The following is a 27,048-nucleotide window of genomic DNA, read 5'->3' as shown; positions in this document are numbered from 1 at the left end:
ATGTCTGAAACTCTGTAGATTGATGTGCATGTCAAGAGGTCTTCAGGTCCAATACTTTGCATGACTAGCATTAGCAGGCTATTTCTACAAGAAAAAAGAATTTATAATGAACTCCTGTAAGTCAAATAGCTCAGCAGACAGCCAATATTATTTAAAATTAAATATCTAATCAGAGAGATTTTAATGCTTTCTTAATGGGCATTATTCTGAACTCAAGATTTTAAAAAAAGTTAATAAAAACACATAGAAAAAGAGGAGACATGAAAATTTTTATTTGAGACATTACACTGGATTTCTCTAAGCCCTGAACATTAATTTATACTTGTACAAGAAATGAAGATACCAAATCCAAAGTTTCCATTCAGTTCACCTGGTGATATCATTTTTCACCTCATTTTAATCTCTTACTATAAAACACAATACAAGGGTCCAGATGAATCAGGCATATATCAGACTTTTTCCTCTGGTTGAACTGAGGCCAAAGCATGTGGGGACAATCTAGACTGGAAGACAACACTAAGCAAAAGGGGAGTTCAGTCCTTCAGAAAAGAAAGCAGCCTGTGCACAGCAGGCTGTGCAGCTACAAATGCCATGACAGGACATGTCAGGGACTACCCTCTTGACACAGGCTTTGTCTACACCAGCAAACAATGTGGGACCGTATACATGAAAATACTTGGTGTTTAGGACACAATGTCTTTACCAGACACATTTCAGGGTTTTTCTTTTAACTTAGGATGATTAAGTATCTAATCAGAGATATTTATTACTACTAACACCTTTAATAGAAAGTTACTATATGGAAGGGTTATACCTGTAAATAGACTTCATTGCAAACGGGTTTATAATAAAATCTGCATTCACTTGGGGTTAAATTGAGCTGCTACCAAGAATTCAACTGCAACTGGATGACAATGTAAGAGCAAGCACAACTCCCATCAACATGAGAAGGGAATGAACACTCAGCCTAGGTGTCCTACTATAGTCAGCTGAACTCCCTCTCCATTTTAGTCTGAGGTGTGACCGAAGCTTCAGGATTTTTTGTAATATTTTTTTTGCTGTTGCAGTGAAGATGACATCTTCTTATCTTGTACCTGTTTTCATAGTGTTTTATCCATGGGAATTCAATACTCAGAAGTTTACACATGGATAACACTTAGAAACTTTAGCTCTATACAATGCCAGCATCCAGACCCAGAACCTTTGCATTGTGAAGCCTGAAGGATAATTTCATCAGAAAACCTAGTTTTGAATTCCTTACATTGGAAAGTTAGTACTCATATAACTTACTACACCAAAAGGGCACTAGTAAGGAGAGGCTATACACCCAGGGCCTTCAGGCAACAGTAAGAAGGCACTGAATTTTGTCTTGCAGCACCTATCAAGCTGTCTTTGCTGCTGCTGGGACTATCTGCAGCATTCAAACTTATGAGTGACTGAATCCTTTCCTGTGATAACATTTTAAACATGTTAGTATTTCTGATCTTCAGCAACCTGAGAAGACTTTTAAGGCAAAAGAAGGCTAATCACAGAAACAAAGGTGATCTTATTTATCCTATGGTGTGGCAGAGCACTTTAATTTTGAATATATTAGCTTTCCTAATGAGGAAATGGAACATTATCAGTATCACACCATTATTGAAATGTATATAACTCACATGTTGATTCCAGTTGGTGATTTCTACTGCATTACCAGACTGTTAGTTGTGAGCTGTTTCCTGGCTTGAGATGTTTTATATTAGACTTGAGATATCAAGCACACCATACTGGTTTGCTCAAGTCCATCTCTAGTTTTAATGTCTTTCTGTAAATGCAAAATATTTGGAAAAAAAAATATTTCAAGCCATGTTAGGTTTTGATTTTGGTTTTATTCGTGGCACTAACAGACATCAATATTTTACAATATATAATATATAGTCACATGAAATGCAGGTGGCTAAATATTCTTGTGCTTTCAACAGTTCATAGATATACATTATAAATTCCAGTTCCAAAAAAAAAAAGTAATCTGCCACCACTCTAGCCTATGATTATAAAAATGTAAATGTACAAATCCTCTTTTTCAGTTTCATTACAATATAGGAACTGTGAAAAAGCATTTTCATTTGTCCTTTTTAAGTTAATTCAACAAAATATTTTCAAAATATGTACAACAACAACTACCAAAGTAGTTAACTTTTGAAAAAGATGCTGCTATAAATACTTGTGAGACAACATACAACAGCCATACGAATTAGACACAAAGGACCAACTTATGCATGACCTGAACAAGAGTCCACAAGAGTCCTGGTTACTGATATAACCCAGCTTCACCTTTTGCAGTGCAGGAATGAATTCTACATCTTGGATCTCTATGCAAGACTCTGAATCTTATTTAAAACCTTCACAGTCTTTTGCAAGTAGAGATCCTTTAAGGTGGCTCAATATTTTTCAAGTGCCATGAATGTTACTCGGGTTCAGCATATCTCTGCACATTAGCATTCTATACATCATATCCCATAAGTAACTTTTCACCAGACACTGTCTCACATTCATTATTGATTGCCTGCTTTCTCACAGCTCCATCAGAGATATAAAGTTAATTTAATTTTAAAAATAACGACCCTAGCATACAACAACTTAGGTAGGATAACTTTTTTCTTGTGATTGTTTTTTATAGACCTTTATTCTAGTTTTCACCCTAACCTTTTACAGCTCTTTTTGAAATCAAATAAGAAGCAAGTAAATAGTTTGAAATAGTTTGAAATATTTTAACAACTTAAAATGAGTATTACTTTTCAGATAGCTAGCAAAGTTTTTAATTTTGCCCATAAATACAATTAAGTATTAACACAGGACTGCACAGTGTTTATAATCTTATTAACCTGCCAACAAGAATGGTTTATTGGCAACCTTAAATATTCAGAGGCAAAATACAATTCCTTGGCACAGAAGCTTTACAGCAGAGCAACATATTTCCCCCTTAGAACCATTATGCAGGAACACACAGAAAATTAACTGGAACTTATTTTGGCTTGTAGACAAGAGAATAAACTAAACTTCTTGATGTTTTTTACCACTTCAGAGCTTGAATAATGATTATGGATGCATCGGGGGGTTAGATTTTCCAATTATCTGTTCTTTTTATATGATTCAAACAAGCAGAGGGACCTGTGACAAAGAAAAGCACATGATCATTGAAGATATTTTTAAACCTCCAACTGTTGACATTGTTAATCAAACATTCTCCTGTGAGGCTTTTTCCAAGCTTGGTCTCTTTTATCTGCTCCTTGGGACTACTTAAAGCTTACCTGCTTTTTTTCTAGCTCCATCAGTTGGTCTAATGAAAGGTGCTATCCTTCCCTAAAAACCCCACACCTCATATATGCTTAGCTATTTGAGTCTTGTAATTGCATGATTTCTGGAACACAGGTGATGGATTTTAGTCTGAAATGCCTTCATCTTGCGGAATAAACAGAAACCCAGGCTGTGGGTATGCAACATCTGACAATTAAAATCTGTTTTGTATTGGCTAGCTGACACTGACCATAAAAAGCAATTGATGAGGTCTTTGCTTCCTGATTGAATGAAGGAAACTCCCAATGGCTTTGATTCAGGAAAATACTTAAACAAATGCTTATCTTCCTTCCCAGTCCTCGGGTCATCTAAACATATGCTTATTTTAAATACCTATGCTAAGGTGCTCCTCCAAATTCAAAGTTACTGATCTTTGATTCTATTAGAGACATATACATTAAGGTCACCACAAAACTGAAACAGGAATAATGCATTTAATCTAGTCTAAATCTTCCATTTTGGCCTTAGTATTCACGGCAGAAGCTTTATTCTTGAGGCAAAAATATAGGTCATGGTATAAATTAGTAGCAAGGTGAAGAGTTCAAATTAAGTTTTATCTTTCAATTCAAACACAGTAACAGCATGCAAATGCCTGCCTCTCACTGTGCATGGGAACTAGAATCACTTTAGAGGCTCATTTAACTACCTGCATATCAAGCTTGGCCAACCTTATTGTGTGGCCTCCTGCCCCATATCCAGCATACCAAGCCAACATCAACTGTGGCTTTGAGTTTGCAACCTTATAATTGCACTCACAGATACTGAATGCAAGAAACAGTATTTGTTCATTCACAATTATGTGTCTCTGCTTATGTGAGAAGAATAGTCTTCTGCTTGACATAAAGGTATGGAACTAGGCCATGCTTCCTAGAAGATATTCAATGTGCCATAATTCAGATTGCTGTGTTACTTGTTGACAACCAACTCCAAATTATCCCAGTGTACACCAGGGACTCATTGCAATGAGTGCAGCAATTATCTTACCTGGCTTCTTTGACTGCCAACAGAATGATACACTGCACGTATCAAGAGTTCATATGACTGAATGCCGATGCCAAACATTGGCATGAATGCTTGTGGATACTGAGATGGAGCCAAATAAATTTTTAAAATTTCACTGAGCAAACAGAAAAGGCTGCTTTGGTGCAATTCTTTATTCGAAAATATGTGGAATCTGCAGAATCTCCCTTGCACATACCATTAAAAAGCTGTCTATAGCAATCATTTTACCATGAGCAACAGCTTGTTCTTCAGAGATATAACTTGCCTTCCCCCACCATTTGTAGGCACATTCCCATGCAGTATTTCTACTAAATCCCTGGGTACAAAAGGAATGGACAGCATATGAGTTAAAGCAACTTTTACAGCTTCTTTTTGTTGGGTAAGATTTTTAATCCTGCATGAACTTGTGCTGCAACTGTACCTACAGCTAGACATCTAACAGGTTATTTGCATGTGTAGTTATGGCTTTATTCCACAAATAATCATGGTAAATCAAGGCAAGTTACACAAACACAAAAATACACATGCATTGATATATAGAATTTCAGAAATATAGCTAAGTTATTCTGCATTTTCTGAGATGGAAAACGGAAAGTAAAAAACTGGACATAGAGACATATGTGGTACTGTTTGACACAATTTAAGGAAAACGCTAGCTCACTTTTAACATCAGAAGCTCAAAAGGTGCAGTTCTATGACCTGACTTTTGCCCACCAGAATTAGCCAAAATTTAGTTTCAAATCAGCTGTTTATTTCTAGATCAACTGATTTTCCTTTGCACATGAGGCAGACTGCATGGCTGGGAAGCAGGCTCCTTGCTGGTAAGGCATGTTCAAATCTCAAGACAATTAAATACTAAAAGCACTAGGGAAGCCCTCATGCTTGGTGGCTTTACTTGATGCCACCTCCCTGACTTGCTGTTACACTTTAGATGTGTTGAACACCTGTCAGATTCCTTGACACACCACTTCAAAAACTGAAGCTGGTTACTTCCTGTACATTGTCAGGTCTTTTCCAGTTTTCTAAGTTCATCCCATTCCTGTGACATGTTTATGTCTCCATTCCCTTTGGGTAGGATCTGTAATGTAATCACTTTCTGGCAGGTCTCTGAACCACCCTGCACTACAGATGAACCAGTTTACTGGCCCAACTGGACTTGGCACCTACACAAATTTTCCTTCAGGAGTGTGTGGACAGCAACTGTATGCAATAAAACAGATGTTTCTTCAAAACAAAGACTGATTTATTTGCCAAACCAGGAACAGCACCCCAAGAAATGGATTAAAGAAGTGCCAGAAGACCTATGCACATACTGTCTTACCTATACTTAGCATTTCCCTCAAGCACCTATTTCTGCTCTTGTTTGTTTTGGCTGACCCAATTAGAGACAGTGCCGTGCAGGCCCTGACTCTTAGCAAGGCAAGGTCAGCCTCCAGAACTTCTCTCCTTTCCTCCATAGTGGATCTTTTAACCTTAAAGTTCATGACTTTAGCAAACAGCTGTGTAATCAGGGGAGGAGTGGAGGAGCTGCCTTTTCACAGATATTACTAGAGCTCAAATGTTTGTTGGGATGCTCCTTATCTAGGCAATTCATTGCTTTTTTCATTTGGTTCCCCTGACAGCCCTGTTTGATCTACTTCCACTGCAAATAACCCCTCATAAATAAGCACCGAGTCACACATAACTAAGGAACATAGATTCTTCCCAGTTCTCCACAATATTAACTAATAAATGACTTTGCCATCAGAAGCTCTTGTCCCAGAAAACTTTGAGAAAACAATGGAAGAGAAACAGATGCCATTAGTGAACTGAACTCTGCTATCTAGTTGTTGCAACCAAAATCTTCCAGAAAGCCAAAAATAACTCTGTGCTTGTATCTCCATATCACAACATCATAGAACTTCGATAGAGGATGCAAAACGAAGCCTTCAGCCCTGGCACAAAATCACCTGTCAGCCACTGCCTACAGAAAGCTCAGTGTTCCTCAGACACAGGTAAAGGAAGAAAACTTTAATATGCAGCTATCATGTATTCTCTCTCCTCTATGGATTCAAGTTTTGCTGTCACAAGTTGTCCGACTGCAAGGAAGGATCAGAATTTGGCTCTCAATTTAATGCAGGAAACTAGAAGAGATATTAGTACACACTGGATTGAAAGTCTTTGAAAAATCTGACAATATCTTTACTTTTATCAGTTATCAAGGACATGAGATCTCAGATGTCAAACTGTCATGATGACTGGCATATACAAGACTAGTTTGCATATCCAATATCTGAAAGGACAGCACAGCAGTAAGAATCACACTCTGTCTTGGACAAAACACTGCTCTCTTCTATTTTCATAAAAGACCTACATAATAACACGTACTCTTCTGCTGTTTCAATGTCAAAACTAGTAAAAATTACTCTGTCTTGGAAATGAAACAAGACAGGCACAGTATTTAGCAGAATATGTATCTGGTGCACATTCATGGCCTGCTCTGGTTATACAAGTGTTTTGAAATCCACAAAGATATGATAAAGACTTGTTTTCATAAGCAGAGCCATGGGTCCCCTCAGAGACTTCTGGAAGAGCAATACGGTTGGAAGAACAAGACAGTTGGAAGGATCTAGAAAACAACTGCATGAAGTATCCTTGAATCTCCAAATCTGAGGGTTTTTATGACAGTTGGGGTAACAAAGGCCTCATTTCTTCAAAATTTGTAGTCTTAGAATGATAGAGTATCTCAAATTGGAAGAGAACCATAAAGATCATAGAATCCAACTCACTGCTCCTCATGGGACTGTCTAAAGCTAAACCATATGACTAAGGGTATCATCCAGATGCTCCTTGAGATCTGACAGATTTGGTGCTGTAACCACTTCTCTGGGGAGCCTGGTCCAGTGACCAACCCCTCTCTTCGTGAAGAACCTTTTCCTACTGTCGTCTGAACTTCCCCTGATGCAGCTGCATTTCCTCATGTCCTATCATTGGTCACCACAGAGAGATCAGTGCCTGCCCCTCAGCCATCTCCCTTGAGGAAGACATTGACTGTGATGAGGTTGCCTCTCAGCCTTCTCCAAACTGAACAAACCAAGTGAACTCAGGTGCTTCTCATAATTGTATGCATAACATAGATGTAATTTTTCACATGGAAAATAGCTGCACATCCAGACTTCTGATGAAATCAGAGCATGCTGATTTAAATTTTCCTGAAACACTGATTTGTTTGTGCCATTTGTATTATTCTGTGGAATTTCTGGTTTATCAGAAATTAGATTTTTTTTGGCCACTCTTGAATGTTAAAATCTGAGCATATTTTTAAATTATTTAAAAGAGAACAAATATGCAAGGTTAAACCTGTTTACACATTTATGGCTGGATTCAGCTAAATCATGTGTTGGAAAAACTACATCTGCTCTTGTACACTCCCTAAAATCCTGGAATCAAAGTGTGTTCTTGGACAATGCAGTGTAATATTGGGATGCTTCCACTAAGGCAAATTAATCTGCTCCTCTTTATCAAGAAATGCAGTGTAACTTGAGATTAGGAAGAAAAAATTTTGATCAAAGAGGTAAGTGAATTTATCCAAAAATCACACACAGGCAACTGAGGATTTAGCAATCTGGGAGTTGACTGATTCACAGCTGAACACAGAAGTGAAACACACATCATTCAGTTAATTAAGTTCAGGCAGAACTTTAAATTGACCTCACAGTTTCACTGACAGATCTCAGCACGTGACCAAGGTGTAAGTGTTGGGAACCAAGGTTTACGACACACTACTGAAATTCGGACAGAGCACTTATTCATAAATTTGCTTTGGGGTCTCATATCTGACATTTCTTAAATAACCTGTCTAAAGGACACATAGCATTATCTCAGATACACAAGAATGAAAAGGTCATGAAAATGCTTTCGGAAATTATACACGTGCTCTTGATGGTCTCTTTTAATAAAAAGTATTGACTATTCGAATTGTTGCATATATGTACGTATGTGTTTCATCAGTTGTCCAAAGGTTTCAAATACATTCCTAATCTTTGATTCCGTTAGAGGAGACAGCACATGTACCTTCTGATGGAAGAAAGAAACAACTTAAAAATGGCTCTGAAAACACAGCAAGCATAGGTTGTTTCATTGTAAAATATAAAAGTGTATTTACCTTTTTTAACTTTGCTGCTCCAGCGCCAGAGCGAATGGCCTCCATTAGGGCTTCCCTGGCATCCAATGGATTACCTGTAACTGTGGCAGAAGACTTAGGAGCTACTGCTGACAGCTGAGTGGGAGGTGGTGGTGGTGGCTGAGCAGGGGCAGGTGGGATATAAAGCTGCTCTTCCTGAAGGTCTTCTGCCTTCTTCAAGGACAGTTCTGCATCCCTAAAATGCTGCAACTCTTCGGAGGCCAATGAGGAGATCTGCTCATGATGCAGTTGAAAGAAGGTGATTAATACCAGGCACAGCTAAACTGTAATTATTTGATATTTGATGCTCTTTCAGTACGCCTATTTCACTTTGCTTGAATGATATAAAACAGACAAAACTTTTGTTTGCTTATGGTGTCGAACATCTGTTACTACTCAGTCACATCACTCAGCTGGGATGATTACCAGCACTGAGGATTTGGCTTTCAGTCTGTCTCAGAAACTCAATCATTATTTACTGTGAGATCCAGCATCCTGTAACTTTCCTTGGCATGTAAGGTAAGAGAGAAACTTGGACTTGGTATTAATTTGGAAACAACTACAAGGGTTTGGGAATCAGGGAGATATATTAAGGCTACAGTAGCCACCCAGGAATTTCTTTTTTGCAGTTTGGACTGCAGAGACATAATTTCAGATGACAGGGAGACTCTTCTAGACCTGAGCTCTCACACATAGCTTCATTGAAAAAAATGCCTTTTAACCCAAAGTTTCCAGCCATTAAAAAAAAAGAAAAAAAAAAGAAAAAAAAATAGGACCAGAGAGAACCATGTGAAAGCACTGAGAACTACATCAACTGATTATTCTTCCAGGTTTGTTTCTGTGGAATTTATGAAACTAAAATTTCTGCATGAGTTACCAGCTTGAAAACTCATCCTACTTCAAATGCATGCAAAGAAAGCAATCTTTCAGACTAATGTAGCTTGTGCATCAACTTTCTCAAGAGATACTTTTGCCATTAACACCGTTACTAGTAATAACCATGATGAAGTGTTAGAATTACAATGGTATGGCAATTATTAGGAAATTCAGTATCTTGGGCCAAATAGGAGGTTTCCAAGCAGATCCATTGTAATTCCTGCTCTCAGAGAAACTGAGGCACAAAACTGCTGTGGTGAAAAATTAAAGGATTCATCTCCCATCAAATAATTCACAGAGAGCACCTACCTGTATTCTATTCCTTCACTGTATAAACACAATATATATGATCATAAAGTCATATTACATAAAAGATGAACATTTGAGACAACATGAAAGGGACAGCCCTTTCATCATAGCACATTTGTATCATGCCCCATACGCATACAAACATGGTCATTTAACTAGCACAGGTGACATGGTGTGAAAAGGAAGCGTACGGTTTCTAGGCAACTTCCTCTAAGATGATGGCAAAAGCTTCTCTGCTAGACAAAAATATTCCAAAAGGTCTCTGTGATGACACACTATCACATAATTGTCAGAGCCTCTTCTTCACAAAATTACATTTATTCCCAATGAATGCAGAATGCAATTGAGTATGTGTGAAGATTGCTGCTGGCTCTCAAGCTCAGAGGAAGCTGTACCCTACCTGCAGCAAGGGTAGTAAGATATTTGAGGGATGAAGTAATTCCCTAACACAGGAAGAGACTTTTTCTATCTAATGTCAGCTATCTCGATGTGCGCTAACGAACTGAGTCATTGCACCAGGGAAATGGGAACATACTTGCCAAGTATACATCTTTGGCTGCATTAGTCAACTGAGTGAAAACTAAGGCTAGAACAATACAGGTTTTGGCTATTAGGAATAAGAGATGCTTTAATGTTTAGGTAAATCAGAGAGGAGAAATCATCCTGCTGTGGTGAACGTTGATGGAATGTTGCATATAACTTGCATGCATCATGTTAGCAGCACATAAACAGCCTAAAGAAGCCCTAGTACATGGATGTATATGGTAGACAATGCAAATACATTAATCTAACTGCGTATTCTGGCCAGAGAAGTTGTGGATGCCACAGAAGTTGTTGTCCCATCCCTAGCAGTGTTCAAGGGCAGGTTGAATGCGGCACCGAACAACCTGGCCTAGTGGGAGGTGTCCCTGCCCATGGTAGGGTGGTTGGAACTAGGTAATACTTAAGGTCTTTTCCAACCCAAGCCATTCTATAAAAAACACTACCTAAATGTGAAAATTAGGAACATTTCTTGTCTTCTATGTGCAGTCTCTGTAATTGGTTTTGATTTATATGTCTTTCTTTCTAAGCTAAAAGCACATTTGAAAGAGTTTAAGTTTTCTGTCAGAGGAAGAATTGTACCTGCTACGCTCTACCTAAGTCAGATCGTGTCTTCTGTCATATAGTTTCCCCTTCATTCTTCTCCCTTTGCAGCACAACATTTAGTTTGTGGCATATCAGGGTTTATTCCAAACAACCAGTAGGAACAGACTGCACTTTAAAGATCACTTACTGTCTTGATTTCTTACCTTTTTCAGCTTTGAGGTGCCACTGTGGCCTCTAATTGCTGATAGCAGGGCTAAGCGTGTGTTCTCTGGCTCAGTGTATGAGGGTTTCCTGTGATTGCCATTCAGTGCACTGGTTGAAACCTAGAATATGAAAGAAATAAACCTCACATTGTTATTAGATATTTACTTAGAGATAGCTTGGAAACAGTTTTTGGCACTTGTACCAGAATGCAAACTATGAAGACTAATCAGTCTGTCTTTTTTTGGGCCTGCTTTTAAAACTCTTACTCACACTGAACAGTGGGGATGTGTGTAGATCATAATGCTGTACTTAGAGGTGCTGTTTCATATTCCCTGAGCATGAAGTCAGTGGCAAGCAATTATGCCCTAGTAACGCAAAGTGCAGGGTTTTATCATTGTAGGTATTTACAAGCTTTCTGCATGCTGTGTGTTACTGTTTTTACATAACATACTGAAATGAGGGTTCAGCTCTTAGATAACTTCAATTACCTCTCCCTTAAGCTGTGTCTATGCACCTGCTAGTGCCAGGGTGTTGCATAATATGCGGGATATGCAGAATAAGCAGTGGCTTGGTCTGTATTTTGCCATTATAAATTTTTCAAATGCTTTGTGTTCTGCAGCTCACCAGCAACTGTACTAGTTATAAAACCTCTGGTGTCTGACAGGGTGAATACAGGGCTCTGCAGTTTCAACAGGCTTAAAAAATGTTTCCACTTTACCTTTCTGAGTTTTTCCTTTCCCCCTCCTGTTTGAATGGCTTCCATTAGGGCACTGTGCAGTGATGTATCTTTTGGAACTGGTTTCTGGACAACAGGTTTGAACTTCTTCTTTGGTCCAAAGATATTGGTCTGCACATTAACATCCCCTTCACTGACAGCATTAATATCTGAATCATCAGGTTTCTCCTCCTGTTCTAACTCTGCATTTGCTGGTGCACCATTTAGCTCAGGTGAAGCTTTAAATGAACTAACACTATTAGCAGGAGGCCACTTAGTGACTCGCAAAGATGAGCCAAAAGAGGATGGGACTCCTTGGAGATCAGGAGATTTGGGAGATGAACCCGAATTAGTATATGTCAAAGTCTCGCATTTCTGGTCAAACATGAGACGTGCCTTTTTTTCTGCTATACTTTGTTTGCTGTTTAAACCGTGATCCTCTTCTGCACTGTTGTTATCCTTTGAAGAGGATTTAGGAAGTGGGACACTGCCATTCTTTTTATAGAAACTCAGAGGAGTTGCTTGATTTGGTGCCCTGATATTAACTATTTTGTTTTCCATGCTAGAATTATCACCAGGTGTAAATCTGTGGGATGCTTTTTGACTGCTAGTAAAAATACTTGAAAGTGTTTCTCTTATTTCTGCTGATTCTGCTTCCACAGGGCTATATTTGGCCACAATAATACATCTTTTTGGTGAAACTTCTGCTTCAGTCTTAACTTCTCCTGCCCCTTGCTTGTTTTCATCTTTCTCATGATATTCCACAGTGTCAGACTTGAAGGTAGTTGCACTGATGTGTCTTGCAATGGCAGAGGCTACATACTGACTGGAAGTTCTCCTATGTGGCTTTGTAAATGGAAGTTCCAGCTTGTCCTTATTAACGGTTGGGGCTGCTAATAGTGTTACCTGAGACTGTGTAACTGGAAGAGGCAGTCTGGTCCTTTCATTCTCAGACTGTCTTTCAGCTACCTGGGTAGTAACAGTTTGTGGTGCTACAGGTTTTGGAACTGCAAGACAGACAGGTTTGTGTTCATGTTTTGCAGTAAAGGGCTTAGAGCTTGAGGGGACTGCTGACTTTTTAGGAAAATGCTCAGCAGAGTCATCACTTTGCTTTTCCATAGAACTTGACCTCCAGAATGCCTTCACTCTCCCAATATGAATTTCCTCACTTTCATCAGAAGAAGAATCTGGTATGTGTTTAGTAACACCAGTGTTTGGGCCTATAAGGTTGCCTAGTTCATCTATCTTAATGGCACCAGTGGAGAGTGAAACTCCTCTATCAAAATGTCTTACTTCAGGTTTGGGAGGGACAACTTTAAAGGTTGTCAAACCCATTTTTGGTTCATAGTTTGATCCTGAATTCTGGGCACGATGACACCATGTGGGTGTTGATGGGACTTCTTCTACTTCCACTTTTTTTGCTGGTGGCCATTTGATTTCTAATTCTGATTTACTTTTTTTCAGAGATCTTTCCCTGCTACTATATTCATTAAATGGATTTATCTTCTCTTTTGCTGTATTGATTTCAGCTGTGGTCTTGCAGTGAGATGGACTCAGCTTAGATTTACATTCCTCAGACTTCACACCATGTTTGGGAGAGAGTTCCAGTCTTAAGTTCTTTTCAGTTCTTTTTTCAAATGAGGATGCGAGAGATTCAAACATATCTCTCCGCTGTTCCACAGGCAAGTGACTGAATTCATTTTCAGATGGTTGCTGACGTATTAGGTCCTTGGATATGCATACAGCTCCACCACCTGTGTGTCCCTTATCAAAGGAACCTGCATTGTTGTTTTTATTTGTGAAGTATCCTGTATTAATAGAGTTGATTGAGCTATTTTGCGGAACCTTCATCTCCATTTCTTGATTTTCTTCTGAGTTAGAGGTGCTAACTTCTGGAGCATCATCTATGACTGTTACTGGAACAGAAATGGAAATATCTTGGGCAGCCTCAATTTTTCTTCTATGTGGGTTCAGCGCTTCATTAGTGTAGTCAGAGTCAGAGTTACTTATATCATCCACTGCTGCAAAATACATATACAGTGTTACATATTGGCAGAATTTAGGCAATATGCCTTTAAATTACACAAACTGCTAACAAGCTTAAATAGACCATATATTTTCGTTACACTAAAAGTAACAGGAATATTTTTATGCTTGTACTATGAAAAAAGGAGAGGTATGGGTCCTTCATATTGTCTGGTTGCTGATTAAAATCAGACAAATATTCCTGAAGTCTTCTTGCTTCAACCAGTGGGAAACACAAATACAGCTGAAAGCAGAATTTCATCTATTGTTCATACCTTATCTTTGACTAACTTATCTGAGTGATAAACATTTCACTGCATGACTCCAAAGGAGAAACATTTCTCAGAAACAGCAAGCAACTCCAAATTATGTTTCCCAGACCTGGTTAGCAACAACAGCCCAGCTGAAGGATTTCCTTGAGCAAGCAAACAAAGAAACAGTACTTTTATTTTTTTCTTCATTCTTCTCACCCTTTATTTCCAGTGACTCCACAAGCCTCATTGTGCAAGAAGCTTAAATATCCTTTCAGATTTGCTGGTATAAATCAAAGGTTACAACACAGAAGCTAAGGAATTGCTGTGTTACAGAATTTACAAGAAATCAAATCTGAATCAACTCCGCTGCAGAAATACTAAAATAAAGATGGGAAGTTTTAAAAAAAGTATTCAGTGACAATTTTTGACAAACCAATAATAGAGAACTATTTCTAATTCACAGTAGGAAAAAGAGGAGCACAAAAATGACATTTTCTCTCTTCCCACTGTTTCATGTTTTTCCATTTTTAACTTTTACATATGCTTGTTAACACAGAGCAGGCACTTGGCACAAAAATGTCCCATCCTTTTCCACTTCATTATGATAAAATACAAAATAGAAGAACTGTTCATTAAACACAGACTTAAATTCACAACTGATTTAGCTTCACTGAAGTCAATGAAATCATACCAAATTTGGTCTATAAAATGTATCCATTAATTGCTGTTCATCTTTTTTTGGCAGCAGACACTGAAATACAATGATGATCTGATCTGCAGGTAGAAAAATATTCAGTGCAAGCCAATAAAGGGTGGCTGCTCCTGAAGTGAGAGCAACCACTTTGGGTGGAAAACATTCTGCCACAGACCCACAAGTTGTTCCCAGTGATCCTAGTGAGAAACGCACAGGATGCCTTAGAGTACAGCTGATGATTCTGCATCTCCCAGCTGTTTCTTTCTCTTTTGTACTTCAGAGGTAACACACTTTTTTACCTTCTAAATCTTCATCCAGGTCACCCAAAGTTTGCTGGAGTTGTGTTGCTATGAATGTATCTTCATTCTCATGCTTAGCCAAAGCCATTGTTTCATCTTGCCTGTTAGAGAAAGAAGAGAAGAATGGGTCTTCCCCCTTATTTTTTGCTTTGCACTGTTCCTCTAAAACACTATCATTTCAGCCCCTTTGGTTCCACTGGCATTCTGAAACTCATGTCCCAAAGTATGAAAAATATGGAGCCTGAGAGACACACAGCACCATACTAACACATCGACATATAGGAAGGATCTTGGTGTTGCCTGAGCATACTCAGTGTGCAGGAAATCAAAAATTTGGATAAGTAAAGTCTGTCAAAAAGAAATGGTCTGGCTTCACGTGAAGTACTCACTTCAGTTGGACTGCAGAAATACCACATATGCCAAGACAAAGGTTTTGCATATGCATACAATTTGAAGGTAGACCACTGGCTATCCTGTGCACCCACTGTACCAATACACCTGCACTTTAAATTGTCTGGTAATGAAAAATAAATACAGCTGAAGTACTGTTGGAAAATCACTCTGCATCCTGAGGGGTGGGAGGGAAGTGGAAAAGAGAAACTGATACCTTGAGAGTAGTTTCTAATGAAACATAAAAAGGGGCCTGATTTTGCCAGAAATCTGATGAAGCTCTACAATGATCTAAAACAAGTCTGAAATCAAAACAAGTGCCAAGTGTTGTCTTAGCTTATTAAAAGAAGAAAAGAAAAATAAAATGAAAGTAACAAAAAATCTTAACAAAAAATAATAAAATAATTACAAAAAGGTATGGCAATCTGTTGGAGAATATGAAAAAACTTAGAAACCAGAAAATAAAATCATGACCAGCAGAATGTTCTTATCTAACTCATTGAAACTAGGATTTCACATTGGTCAATTATTTTTTTCCAGTTTTCTCACCTGATTTTAAAATGTCACCGCCTGTGACACTGTATCTAAGTTTTGCCCTTGTGATTAGCCTATTGAAAAAGTATTTCTATTCTAGCCACACTTAAACTAATTCTGGCAAGACGAAGTAGATTTGCCCTTTTCAAGATTAAACACTTCTTAATAGCACAGACACAGTAACAGAGCACACTTTTTTTTTTGTAGTTCACCAAATGGAAATGCCCAAAAGTGCCACTTTTTCTGCTGCCATTGAAGATAGTAATCTGAATAAAAATTCAGGGATGTTTCCTAATAATGATTTAAATTATGTCCAGCAATGCAGCTTCCTTTTTTTGCTATTTGATTGTTTGATTTTTCCCTTGCTCGTACCAGAAGCAACTGAAAGCACAAATTGAAGCCCCAGGTATTTTATTTTATTTTACTTCATTGTTTATTTATTTAGCATTCACCTCTCCTTTTTGTCTTTTATAGTAGTCTTGGAGCCCAATCTTTCTATTTGTATCTAAACTGTATTGCACTTACAAAACTGAGTTCATGTATGTGGGATCAACAGAAAAAAAAATACACCTTCAAGAAAACCTTCCAAAACTGTCATACACACATTCCTGTGTACCTGGACGTACAGGTGGGATTAATTCAAGACAGCAGGGCTTCATGTGTGCCCAAGTGGCTTCATAAATTGGAATCTAAGACAGAATTCTCTATTGGTTGCTTAAATACGGAGGAAGAGACACAGTGCTCTGCAACTGGGATACAATTTCTTCAAACTTCTTCATTGACCTGAGCTTTGACAGATTCTGAACAATCCCACAAGGCAGTGTGAACTAATGATGCTCAGGCTCAACACCCACACTGCAAGATTCATGATAAACCGAGTTTTCCCTGTGATGGATTATGAGAATGGTGGCACAAATCAGCTGAAGTCTCCAAGGGAGGGAACTGGCACTGTAAGACCACGGTCCTTCTGTATGCTGAGGCGCGCACACAGACACAGAGACAGACAGACACAGACACAGACACACATGCACGCACACACGCACACAGACACACACGCACGCGCGCATGCATGCGCAAATCCACAAGACTGCTCATCTGAGCAATCTGATAAGAAGATTTAAACTTACTGTAGCACTCAGATTGGAAGAGAAAACTGGCAAACAGAACTTCCAACTTGAAGATGGCAGAAAGAATGAACAGAAGGAATTTCATATTGTTTTTGCAGTGGAAAGTTTTATCAAATTATTAAACTCTCCTACAAGTGCATTTGAAAGCAATTTATTTGCATACTCAGAGAGATCATTTTCAACAGGAGAACTGCTCAAACTGTGCACCAGCTAAGCAACAGGTCTATCCAGCATGGAAGGCAAATACCACTTTCTTCTTTACCAAGCTTGTCTGGGGGAATAGTTGCATACAGCTGGAGGCAAATAAGAGACACACACTAAGACTTTCTCTAAGTTACTGGGGAGAAGTTGCTTCCAAAACCTTGGATGTCACAAGACCTATTTCCTAAAAAGCCATTCCAGCTCACCACTTTTTTGGTACCTGATCATATTTTTCTGTCCGTTGCCTGACTGTTCTACAATACAGCCAAAATTTGTATTACTAAGGTTGTCTGTGCTAGGCTTTTTACAGGAAATAGGAAGAACTATTGGGTTGAGAATTTTATGGGCAATTTATCTAGAAAAACATATTTCAGATGGGAAAAAGCATTCCTGCACTCCAAACACAGACTGTAGGCCCATTGCACTGACCATTTCTTTTCTCACATCTATCAGTGGGAATCTTTCAGGGATTCCTTATAGCAGAATTATCCTCTCTTTACTGGGCATAACAGTCAGCAGAGGTCTCTTTTATTATCCTATGCTCTTACACAATGACCACACATAATTTGCCTCTCAATCTCTGCTTCCATTTCCATGTCAGGACAACTGAGAAAATAATATCCAATTCACAGAATTTTTCTGAAGGAAAGAGAACAATACAGTGAAAGTGAAAGGATTCTTATTTGCTGTTACAGAGGGAGCTTCAGAATTGCACTTCCTCAATGTACCTTCAAACTCACCTACAAAGCAAGCCACACGGGTTTTTCTTAAAACTCTTACCATTGGGATTTTAACATGGGATATGTGTTTTGTGAGGTGAAGGTCTGGTAGTTTCCAGTAGATCAAATGACCTACAAATATGCCTAAAAACACTCTTTCTCACAGGAAAAGGAAAACAAAAGGCCCTGTAATTTTTTTTTCCATAGCCTTCCTCCCTTCTAACCCTATCCACTTTTCTTTTGTTGACAGCTCTGTTTTGGCCAGAATCCAAGAAAAATACGACTTATTCTGATACCATGTTTTACATTCTGGATAAACATTACCCAGTGGTATTTTCCCATACATGCCTTTTTTTTTTTTTTGGACTTAAGGAAGAACTTGATAACCTTGACTCTGCCTTTTTGGTAAAACATGAGGTGCTAAAAAGACAGCAGTGGTGAGTAAGTAGCCCAAACTTGAAATGGCAAATGTGCTCGGTTCCTTGAAGGCCTGTGCATGTATTACTTATGTAGATTAGTAGAGATTTGTGCAAGAGCACAGAATGGAGCATAGTGACTACTAAACTATGGCATTTAATGTTCCACTGAGCTCAAGCTACAACGCCTAATTGCTCCTCAACAGTCATTTGCACAGTTGGAGACAAAATGAAACTTAGAGCGGCATTTTACCAAATTAGTGCTGTGGGAGACAGACATTTATGAGAAAGTTTACATTCTAAAAAAGAGAGAAAAAACTCCCATAAAACTAGCTGGAAATGCTGCATTAAAAAACCCCAAACCAGTGGTAAGACAAGGGATTTGCAATGAGAGAAGCTGCCATTTTGTTGTAGTTAGGGGTAGCTTTACATATGGATCTATAAATAACAAAACTGACCCAAGTCTCTCTGAGCACTTCTTGGGAGTTCTGGAGAGCCTCACGCATGGTACCAGAGGTACAGACCACATCTCCCACCATAACTGTTTAAATACAACACAGACCTATGCAAACTGCAGGGAAGGAACTGAGGAAGACATTCAAGTATCTAAAAACAGACACTTCATGCCAATTTAAATGCTGTAGGATATTCAAGATGTCTGTCTGGGGCTGGAAGACAGGGAAACCCACGTCCGACATGAGTGCCAACAGGTAACAAGAAACAGCAGTAGGAATGTCTCAGGTTAAGTCAATGTGATTTGAAATCTCACTCTTTGCACAGAATTTGCTACATTGAAAGACTTGAGAATATGGCTCCTGTGAATCTGTTACTAGCCAGGGAAGGAAGACAGACCTATGCCAAAAGAAGTAAAATACAGACAGGCACGCCGTGCAGTAGGAACATAGTAACAGCTATGAGACAGTTCAGTGGACATCGAGAGCATTCAGCTTCTCACATGTGTCTTGGGCAGCTAAGAGGGACTGACTGACATGGAAAACCTAACATGGTTATTCCAGACTGGACTTCGGAGCATCCAGGCTTCCCTCCCAGCTCTGACAGTTCTCTCAGTCTGTTACTGGGGAATTACATTAATCCATCTGTATGTTCCCAAAGTTGTCCTCTTTAAAGTGAACTCATGATGTACACCTCTTACACAAATGCTGGAAAGAGAAATGTTTCTATCTTGTCTATAGAAGGTGGGTATTAAAGGTGGGTATTAAAGATGAAACTGATGCTGAATGATTTTAAGTGGTAGGAAGTATGGCTAAAGCTGTTTGAAAACTATTCAATCAGGCCAGAAAGATGGCATGAAGTAAACTTAGAGTGTTTATATCTTTGTAAGTGATGTAGCAAAATATTCTTCAAAAATGGATTTAGCTGTGTTCAGATTAATCATAGTTTACACAATCTTAGGGACTGTTTTTCCATTCTTTGCATTTCTTAGGCTATATGATTTTTTTTCCATTTCTTTTCAAGGAATAACAGCAGCAGGAGAAGAGCTAGTGTAAGTGCTGAACTCTGGTCACCTAAGCTATGACCTGACCAATGATATTGTCCACTTCTACTACCTCCTGTGAACCTGAGCATAAATTTTTAACCAAAGTCTGTTAAAATTCCAAAGTTGCAGACTGAACAACAAACTTAAGACTGGTTAGATAGCAAAGTCATCACTTGTTTTTGATGCAAGATTTCATAGAGTGGTAGGCATCTAGGAAAGGGGAAAAGTACATGGTCATATTCTGTTGAATGCCAGATAATCTTGCTTTTTACGTTTTCAGATGAGCAATAAAAAAAAGCTGCACATGTTTTTGAGAGCAAGGTACAGGTATAATTTCCATTCTAAGTTTTTTGATTTGTGTTCTGTTCCTAGTTCTGTTGGCTACATCAAACACACAAGTGTGTTTACAGTGCATTTGTACCTGTGCTGAATAAAAATCATTAAAGATTGAATTAAACTAATTTTCAATTCTGTAATACACAGTAGTATCCACAGATATACTACCACCCAATTAACAATATGAACTTGCAAATATACGTAAGGAGGAAAATGAAGTAATTTTTCAACAGCAGTTGGGTTTATGGTTTTTACAGTTCTCCTCCACGGTTACTAGACAAGAATCTAACCAGAAAGCAAATGAATATGCTTTTGCACAGTATCATTTTGTGTTTTAATGCTAGAAATCTCTAAGCCTGTTACATACAAGGGTGATTTAAGCTTCCCGAGTGCCACGACATATGTCAGTTCCAGGGGCTTGCTACATAAGCAGCAGCTCATAGTTGCTATACATCTATACATGAAAGTACGCCCCTGCTCCCCCCTCCCCGAACGGGTCTCTGGCAACAGTTTCGCAACAGGAAAGCCTGCAGGCAAACAGCATTGCCAGAAATAGTCAGGCAAGTGGACTAGCATGATTTAAATCTTAATACAGCCACATCACCTGTGCAATGTAACACTGCAAGTTAAAAGATGGCACAGTTAAATAACTCCTCGTGGTTTCCACAAAAAAATTAGAGCAAGGACCAGGGTCTTTCTCTTCAGAAGTCAGAACTACACCGTTAACAACTCAAGCTGCGCTCTAATATTTAAAATACTGTACAGCTCCAAAGCATACAGAATTTTTCCAGTGGATGGGTTTAGCAGAAAGGATAATCTGTATTCTTGCTCTGTAACGACTGTGAGTATCTATTACTTAACCATAATATCCTTAATATCTTCCATCCATGAAGATCTGCCAGCAAAGAGTGCACAAGAGTTTCCAAATTTAAAGAGTTTTCTGGAACAAGGGGAAAGGGAAAGACAGAGATAAGGAAGGAAAACTATGTAAGAAGCAGAGGCTTGCAAATCTGTCAGACATCTGGGTCATAATTAAATAATTTTTCATCCCTGAAGTTCTCCCTTCCACTTTAACTCTTTCTCTACCTTCCTACCTCTTAAAATTTTTCAAAAAGGTAAAACATGTTCTTACCCAGTTAAAATAAGATCTATCCTATAAATAAAAGAATAAAACTTTCTCCTGTTTCTCAGAGATAGTTACAAGTGACAAGTAATTATATAGAATGTGTTTGTGCACAGAGGTATATATATAATATATATATATACACCGCTATTTTTCATTGCAGTTTTTCTATTTCCTTCCTGCCTGCCTTCTGTCACTCACTATTTTTATTTCCTCTGGCCAGCTTGGCAGCTGAATTCTCTCCAGCTACTGACTTCTCCTTCCCTCCTGACCCTGTTAAGTGGGATATAAAACCCTGCAACATTTAAATTTGAATGCATTGAAAATTAAGCAGAACAAGTTCACCCACTCCTATTGTTTCAAGCTTTTGTTTTAAACTAACTCATCAAAACCCTAACAGTTTAGTAGCAAAGAGCAAGTACTTCTCAGGTTGGTAACTAAGAGGACTCTTCCCAGTAGCTTCAGCAACCCCTATCAGAGCCAAAGGTAACAAATTCTTCGAAGAGAAAGGAAGGAAATGGGATAATCTCTGTCCAGACACACAGAATGAACTGATCTCTGGAGGGTTCCCTCACCCCCACTCTATGTCCTCCACTAGGTGTACGTGAAAAAATATTCCTCTCTCATGGCTAACTGAAACAGACACTCAAGGGAGGGGAAAATCCCTTTCAGATCTTTGGAAGGTCCCACACAAGTCTGCATTTATTTAACTGTATAACTACAAAGTTCCCTTTACATTTTAAAATACTTCTATTTTTTAAATTTTTTTTAAAAATATTTTTTAAAATATTTGAATACATTTAAAGTATTTTCAAAAGTTAAAACAAAAAGGTTGTGTATTTTAAGGTCTTGTGTTTATCTGACTCTGAGAGAGGCCAGTGGGATCAGTCAGTCTTTACACCCTTTTAAAGTCCTGATTTCAATTACTTATCAATTTCAAAAACTACACATCTTTGCCAGGTGCCAGTCCAAGTGACAGTTTATACCATGGCTATAATTATACTATTATTTTATTTCAGCCAATATTATATATTAATTATATTCTAAGAACAGAGTTTGAGGAAAAGTAGTGCTGCATTCTGATATATGAAATACTATTTAATGTTCAGTCCTCTGAAAAAGGTGGTACTGCACAGTGCAACTGTTCACTACTCTGTCCTGACTCTGCCCATCAGCTCTCCTTCTCTGAAACAGGATAATGACACCTCTTGATCTCACTTGGGCACTGTGCACAGAAATGAGTAAAGGTCTGCATGGCATGTGGATACAAGCGTGACAAGTAAGATAAAAAGAGCAAAAGGAAATTAAATAGTCCTGTTTCTGGATGAGCATTTTAACTGAGTGAACAGTGGTATACCTGTTTTACTAATTGAAGTTTGAAACTTAGAAACAATGAAACAAAATTGAGTACAATCACTTTAACTAGAGATGTTATCATGTTGTACAATAGGGGGAAATTAGGGCTAAAGGGGGGAATCTAAGGTTACACAGAGAGCCTTAATATTAAAGTTACCTTTGAGCGCGTGACCTAGCATCCTTAATAATATTATTTTAACATAATTTTTGATGTGTAATTATTTATAAAGCTCCAGACAGTAGGTGTGCATGATGTTTTATAGGTGTATAAAACTGTCTGATCCCTACCCCTAGGAGCTTGCGTGATGACACCACACAAGGGATGGGAAAAGAGGGGGTATGGGAGGACAGGGTTGCAACACTGTGAGATCATGAGATGTACTTACTGCTACATAAGCAACATTTCAGCTTCTCTGTGGTTTTCTTGTTACTCATTTAACACTATATATTAAAATTTGTTGAACAGATACATAACACAAAGACATCAACTGTAAGAAAGGATATGAATAAAGAGAACTATGTAGTACAATGTTCAGACTCAGCAGTTAATATTAAAACATTCACAGCCAAATGCTGCATATAGTCAACTATTTATATGGTTCAGCCCTTGGCACCTCCAGCTGAGGTCTGGATCCTGTTCCACCAGGCACTGTATAAATGTATCATGAGATGCGATAGCTGTGTTAGGGATTTTATCGTAAAAAACAGTCAGTGGCAGAGGGGGGATACCATGGGCAGGGAGACCAAGATGGTTTAACAGGTTAGAGGCAGAACTGAGGGTAGAGTGTTTTGACACTTGCTTTGATATTCTAATTGTTAATTAATATGTGTATTTAGATTACTATTGCTTGCAGAAGAATTCTAAAACCAAATCAAACCAAACAAAAAAGAGTGCACTTGTTAAGTTGCTCTCATATACTGGAAAACAAAACCATGGAGCAAAGACCCAAGCCTGGAAACTTTAGAATTCATGTACCTTCTTTTAGAAATTTCTGTTTCTATTCTCTTGGAACTGAATGAGATTTGAGCTGTGGCTGTCATTTCTGTGTGTGCCATTTCTGACCTAGACATACATACTATTAGCTTGTTATGTGCTGACAAACCTATCACATGTCGAAGACCATATCCTTAAATGCTCACAAGTTTCCTTGACTTCAGCAAATAAAGACCCTGCTGTGATATACTGATGCTATCAGATATTTCAGTCACATAGAGACCACCCAGGACATCCAGAAAACAATTCTAGAAACTTGAAGAAAGATGAATTTAAAACTAAACATACCATTAACTAAATTAAGCAATGTGACAAAATATTCTTGATCTCCTGGAGCACAGGCTAAGCCTATGGACCAAACCTAGGTAAGAAATCTGGACTTGATTCTGCTCTTTACTGCAGTTCTTCACATTTGTATGTGCAAAACACTACCTGGACCTTTTTATAGCCCTACCACACTCCAAATATAACTTGCTTCCACTTTAAGAATACTTTTCACAATCCACAAAGTACAAAATAATCTTAGTAACACAGCATTATAAATTCTTAGGAACTTGTTATTTCACTGAGTGAGAAGCCCAAGTTTTAGTCAGCTTTACAATTTAAAATGACAAGCTAAATGTTTTCATTACTCTTATTAACCTTTTTCTCCCAAGCCTTGGCCAAATTAGTCACTAAATAAAATTTCTGGCTTCAGTAGTGCTCAAGATTCAAGGAGGACTCAAGATTCATTGCTGCTAACCATTGCTACCTTACAGTAGCAACATGTTCATCCAATTCCCAACCCTTATCTTCCTTTTAGAATTCAATTAGATCTTGGTACATGGATCACTAGTGTACCAAGAAGAAGATAGAAAGGAAAGAATAAACTCTGTTTAAAATTTTCCTTTAAGTTTTGTAGCTTATGAAATATATTAAAAATTCTGTATAGCTTGGTATCAATTATTCACATGAAATTCATTTTGACTTGTCTGGGGATTTAAGAGGCTGGTTTGGTTTTCAAAGTAGCCCATTCATCAAAGAACTATGTACAATTTCAGAGTTCCCAACACATTTTATTAGCAGGGTGGCAGCTGTTCTGACAGTCGAAGTGGAAACTGATGTTCTCTGAATTTGGTTGTACTCAAAATTGTACTCAGAATTGATTTATATCTGATTCTAACAAGAATTTCATGCAAATACGTTTAAAAACTGATTTTTCCTTCCTTCTACACATAGGAAGTGGTTTTTGAAAACTTCGAAACGCGATATCCAAAAGATTTAGAGGAGCACATTTTTCAAAGCTGTTTTGTTTATAAAGATAGGTTAGGAGTGGAATTGGATTTACCTTCAAATATTACCGTCACACTGAGAGCATAACATTTTAAAAGATATTACCATCAGTATCACTGCTATGTCAATCTATGTGGTTGCTGACATTAGACTAAAATACAACACAAATGCTAAATTTTTGCTATACACTAAAGCTGTTTTGATGGAATTTTGCCATCCCAGAGCTTAAAAAATAAATAGCATTTATGAAAAACAACTGCATTCTCCAAACAACTATTTCCTATTTCAGTCCCAAACGACTCTTTTTAGCTTATGGACATGTTCGATAAATACAGAATATTTAGCACGATAAAATCACAGAAAAAATAAGTTGGAAGCCTAACCCAACCTTCTGCTCCAAGCAGGGCTAATTTCAAAGCCAGAGCAGGCTGCTTTCCTGGCTGAATTCTGAGAATCTCCAGACATGAAGATTCCTTGACTTCTCTGGGCAAGCTCTTCCACTGCTTAACAGTTCTCAATTTAAGAAATTTCCACCTTATATTGAATTTTTATTTCCTTTAGAGCAGCTGGTGACAGTTGCTTCCTGTCCTTTCACAGTGTATCCCTGAGAAGCCTCATAGTCCTCCTTTTGTTTAGAAGACTAGTCAGGTCCCTCCTTGCCCACATACCTTTCCCAAAGTGAACAACCTAGCTGCTTCCCCTCATCCTCATATCCCGTGTGCTCCAGTGCCCCAGCCCTCTCCAGTGGCTCTCCTCTGGACCTTCTCCAGTTTGCCAATCTCTCTCTTGAACTGGGGGCCCAAGACTGGGCATACAGCACTGGCCTCACAGCAGCTGAGCAGGGGGAGTTCCCACCTCCCTGACTGCACTGGGTGGGTACACCACACTGTCCTTCCAGCTTCCACTCCTTTGGCTCAGCAAGACTCCCAATCAGCAGTCCTGCTGGACAGCTTATGAAACATCCTGCTGTCTCTTCTATGTGTACTCTTTCCAACAAGTAAAAGTTTTGTGTGTTTGTGTGGCAAAGGTAAACTATATGCAATGTAAAGAATATATATCTCTGGCTGAAGTGAAAGATGGAGAAAGTACTGACTTTCAAGAGGGATTGTGTCACAATGATGTATGGTCACTCTTGATTAAAAAACCAGAAAAAGTTCCCCCATATTGTAGGTGATTAATATTGTTATTACAGGGTTTTGCTTTGACATCTTTGCTCAACAAAATGCTAACATCTTCCTCCCCCACTGAACATGCATGAGTGTTTTTCTAACCAGTTTAGATCCTGCATTTTGAGGAAAGTTGGGATAGCCTATTTATCTCACAAGGACCAATCTAAGTCTACTGAAATTAATGGGTTGCTTTTTTGGATCACATCTGAAATTTTAATTCATGCAGTTACAACACTAGCCTATTGAAACCTTCCATTAGAAACTGCATCAGGAGCTATGACACTGAAACATGGCAAATCACAAGAAAAATGTGATTTTGAGCAATTATCTAAGTGAGCCTTGACCTTGTCCCCATTGATACTGATGGATAAAAGAAACCCCTAAGATCATTCCAATAGCTTCAATACTGACTTTGGCCTAATTTATCCCTAAGTTATCACCCACTGCATGATCCAAGATAAAGTTCTCACTCAGAGATGTGTGGAAGGAAATAACTAGGTCATGATACACGCTCTTATGAAGGGGCTACACATTAGTAGCTGAATGGAGAGAGACCAGAAAGCACAGGCTTCGTGTCAACTGAGAATTCAGAGGAATTTCTGGCCCTTGTCCCATGACTCTGCAGCATCACACAGAGTGGATCCCTGTCAGAATTACCAGGCCACCCTCCTTGCTGGAGGCACAGCTTCCTATTTAGGCAGTTTGTATTTGCAAAGTCCTATAAATTTTGGGTTCCCTTTGCAGCAATGCCACCAACTATGTGAGTTTTGGCAAACAAACACGGTGAGAGTAATTTGTGCTTGAAGGCAGTTTCTAGTTAAATTCCACGTTCTTGTATTTTCCTGCAAAAACTGCAGAAAAATGTTTGTTTATGCGAAGAAAAAAAGAAAAATAAAAAGGAAATATGCTGAAAAAAACCACCCCTAGGTATAATGCCAGTGGAGGTTAGCA

The 27,048-nt window shown here is 38.4% G+C and overlaps 1 protein-coding gene across 6 annotated transcripts in view; it reads right to left on the bottom strand.

Moving 5' to 3' along the window:
* Positions 1-256: 256 nt before the first annotated feature.
* The window catches only part of COBL (cordon-bleu WH2 repeat protein), a 159,764-nt gene continuing 132,972 nt past the window's right edge, over positions 257-27,048 (bottom strand). For 5 of the 6 annotated variants that reach the window (XM_071553615.1, XM_071553620.1, XM_071553619.1 and 2 more), the window contains 5 exons: positions 14,963-15,063; positions 11,694-13,711; positions 10,975-11,094; positions 8,483-8,734; positions 257-3,150 (listed from right to left, as the gene is read on the bottom strand). In XM_071553615.1, coding sequence (XP_071409716.1) covers positions 3,133-3,150; positions 8,483-8,734; positions 10,975-11,094; positions 11,694-13,711; positions 14,963-15,063 — 2,509 coding nt within the window. In that variant the 3' untranslated portion in view covers positions 257-3,132. The remainder of the gene's footprint in view (positions 3,151-8,482; positions 8,735-10,974; positions 11,095-11,693; positions 13,712-14,962; positions 15,064-27,048) is intronic. The other variant, XM_071553616.1, reaches the window with a different exon arrangement.

Source organism: Pithys albifrons, chromosome 4 (assembly GCF_047495875.1).
Source record: "Pithys albifrons albifrons isolate INPA30051 chromosome 4, PitAlb_v1, whole genome shotgun sequence".
In the NCBI taxonomy this organism is placed as follows: domain Eukaryota; kingdom Metazoa; phylum Chordata; class Aves; order Passeriformes; family Thamnophilidae; genus Pithys; species Pithys albifrons.
The sequence above is the reverse complement of the archived record's forward strand: the minus strand, read 5'-3'. Positions and strand labels throughout refer to the sequence as shown.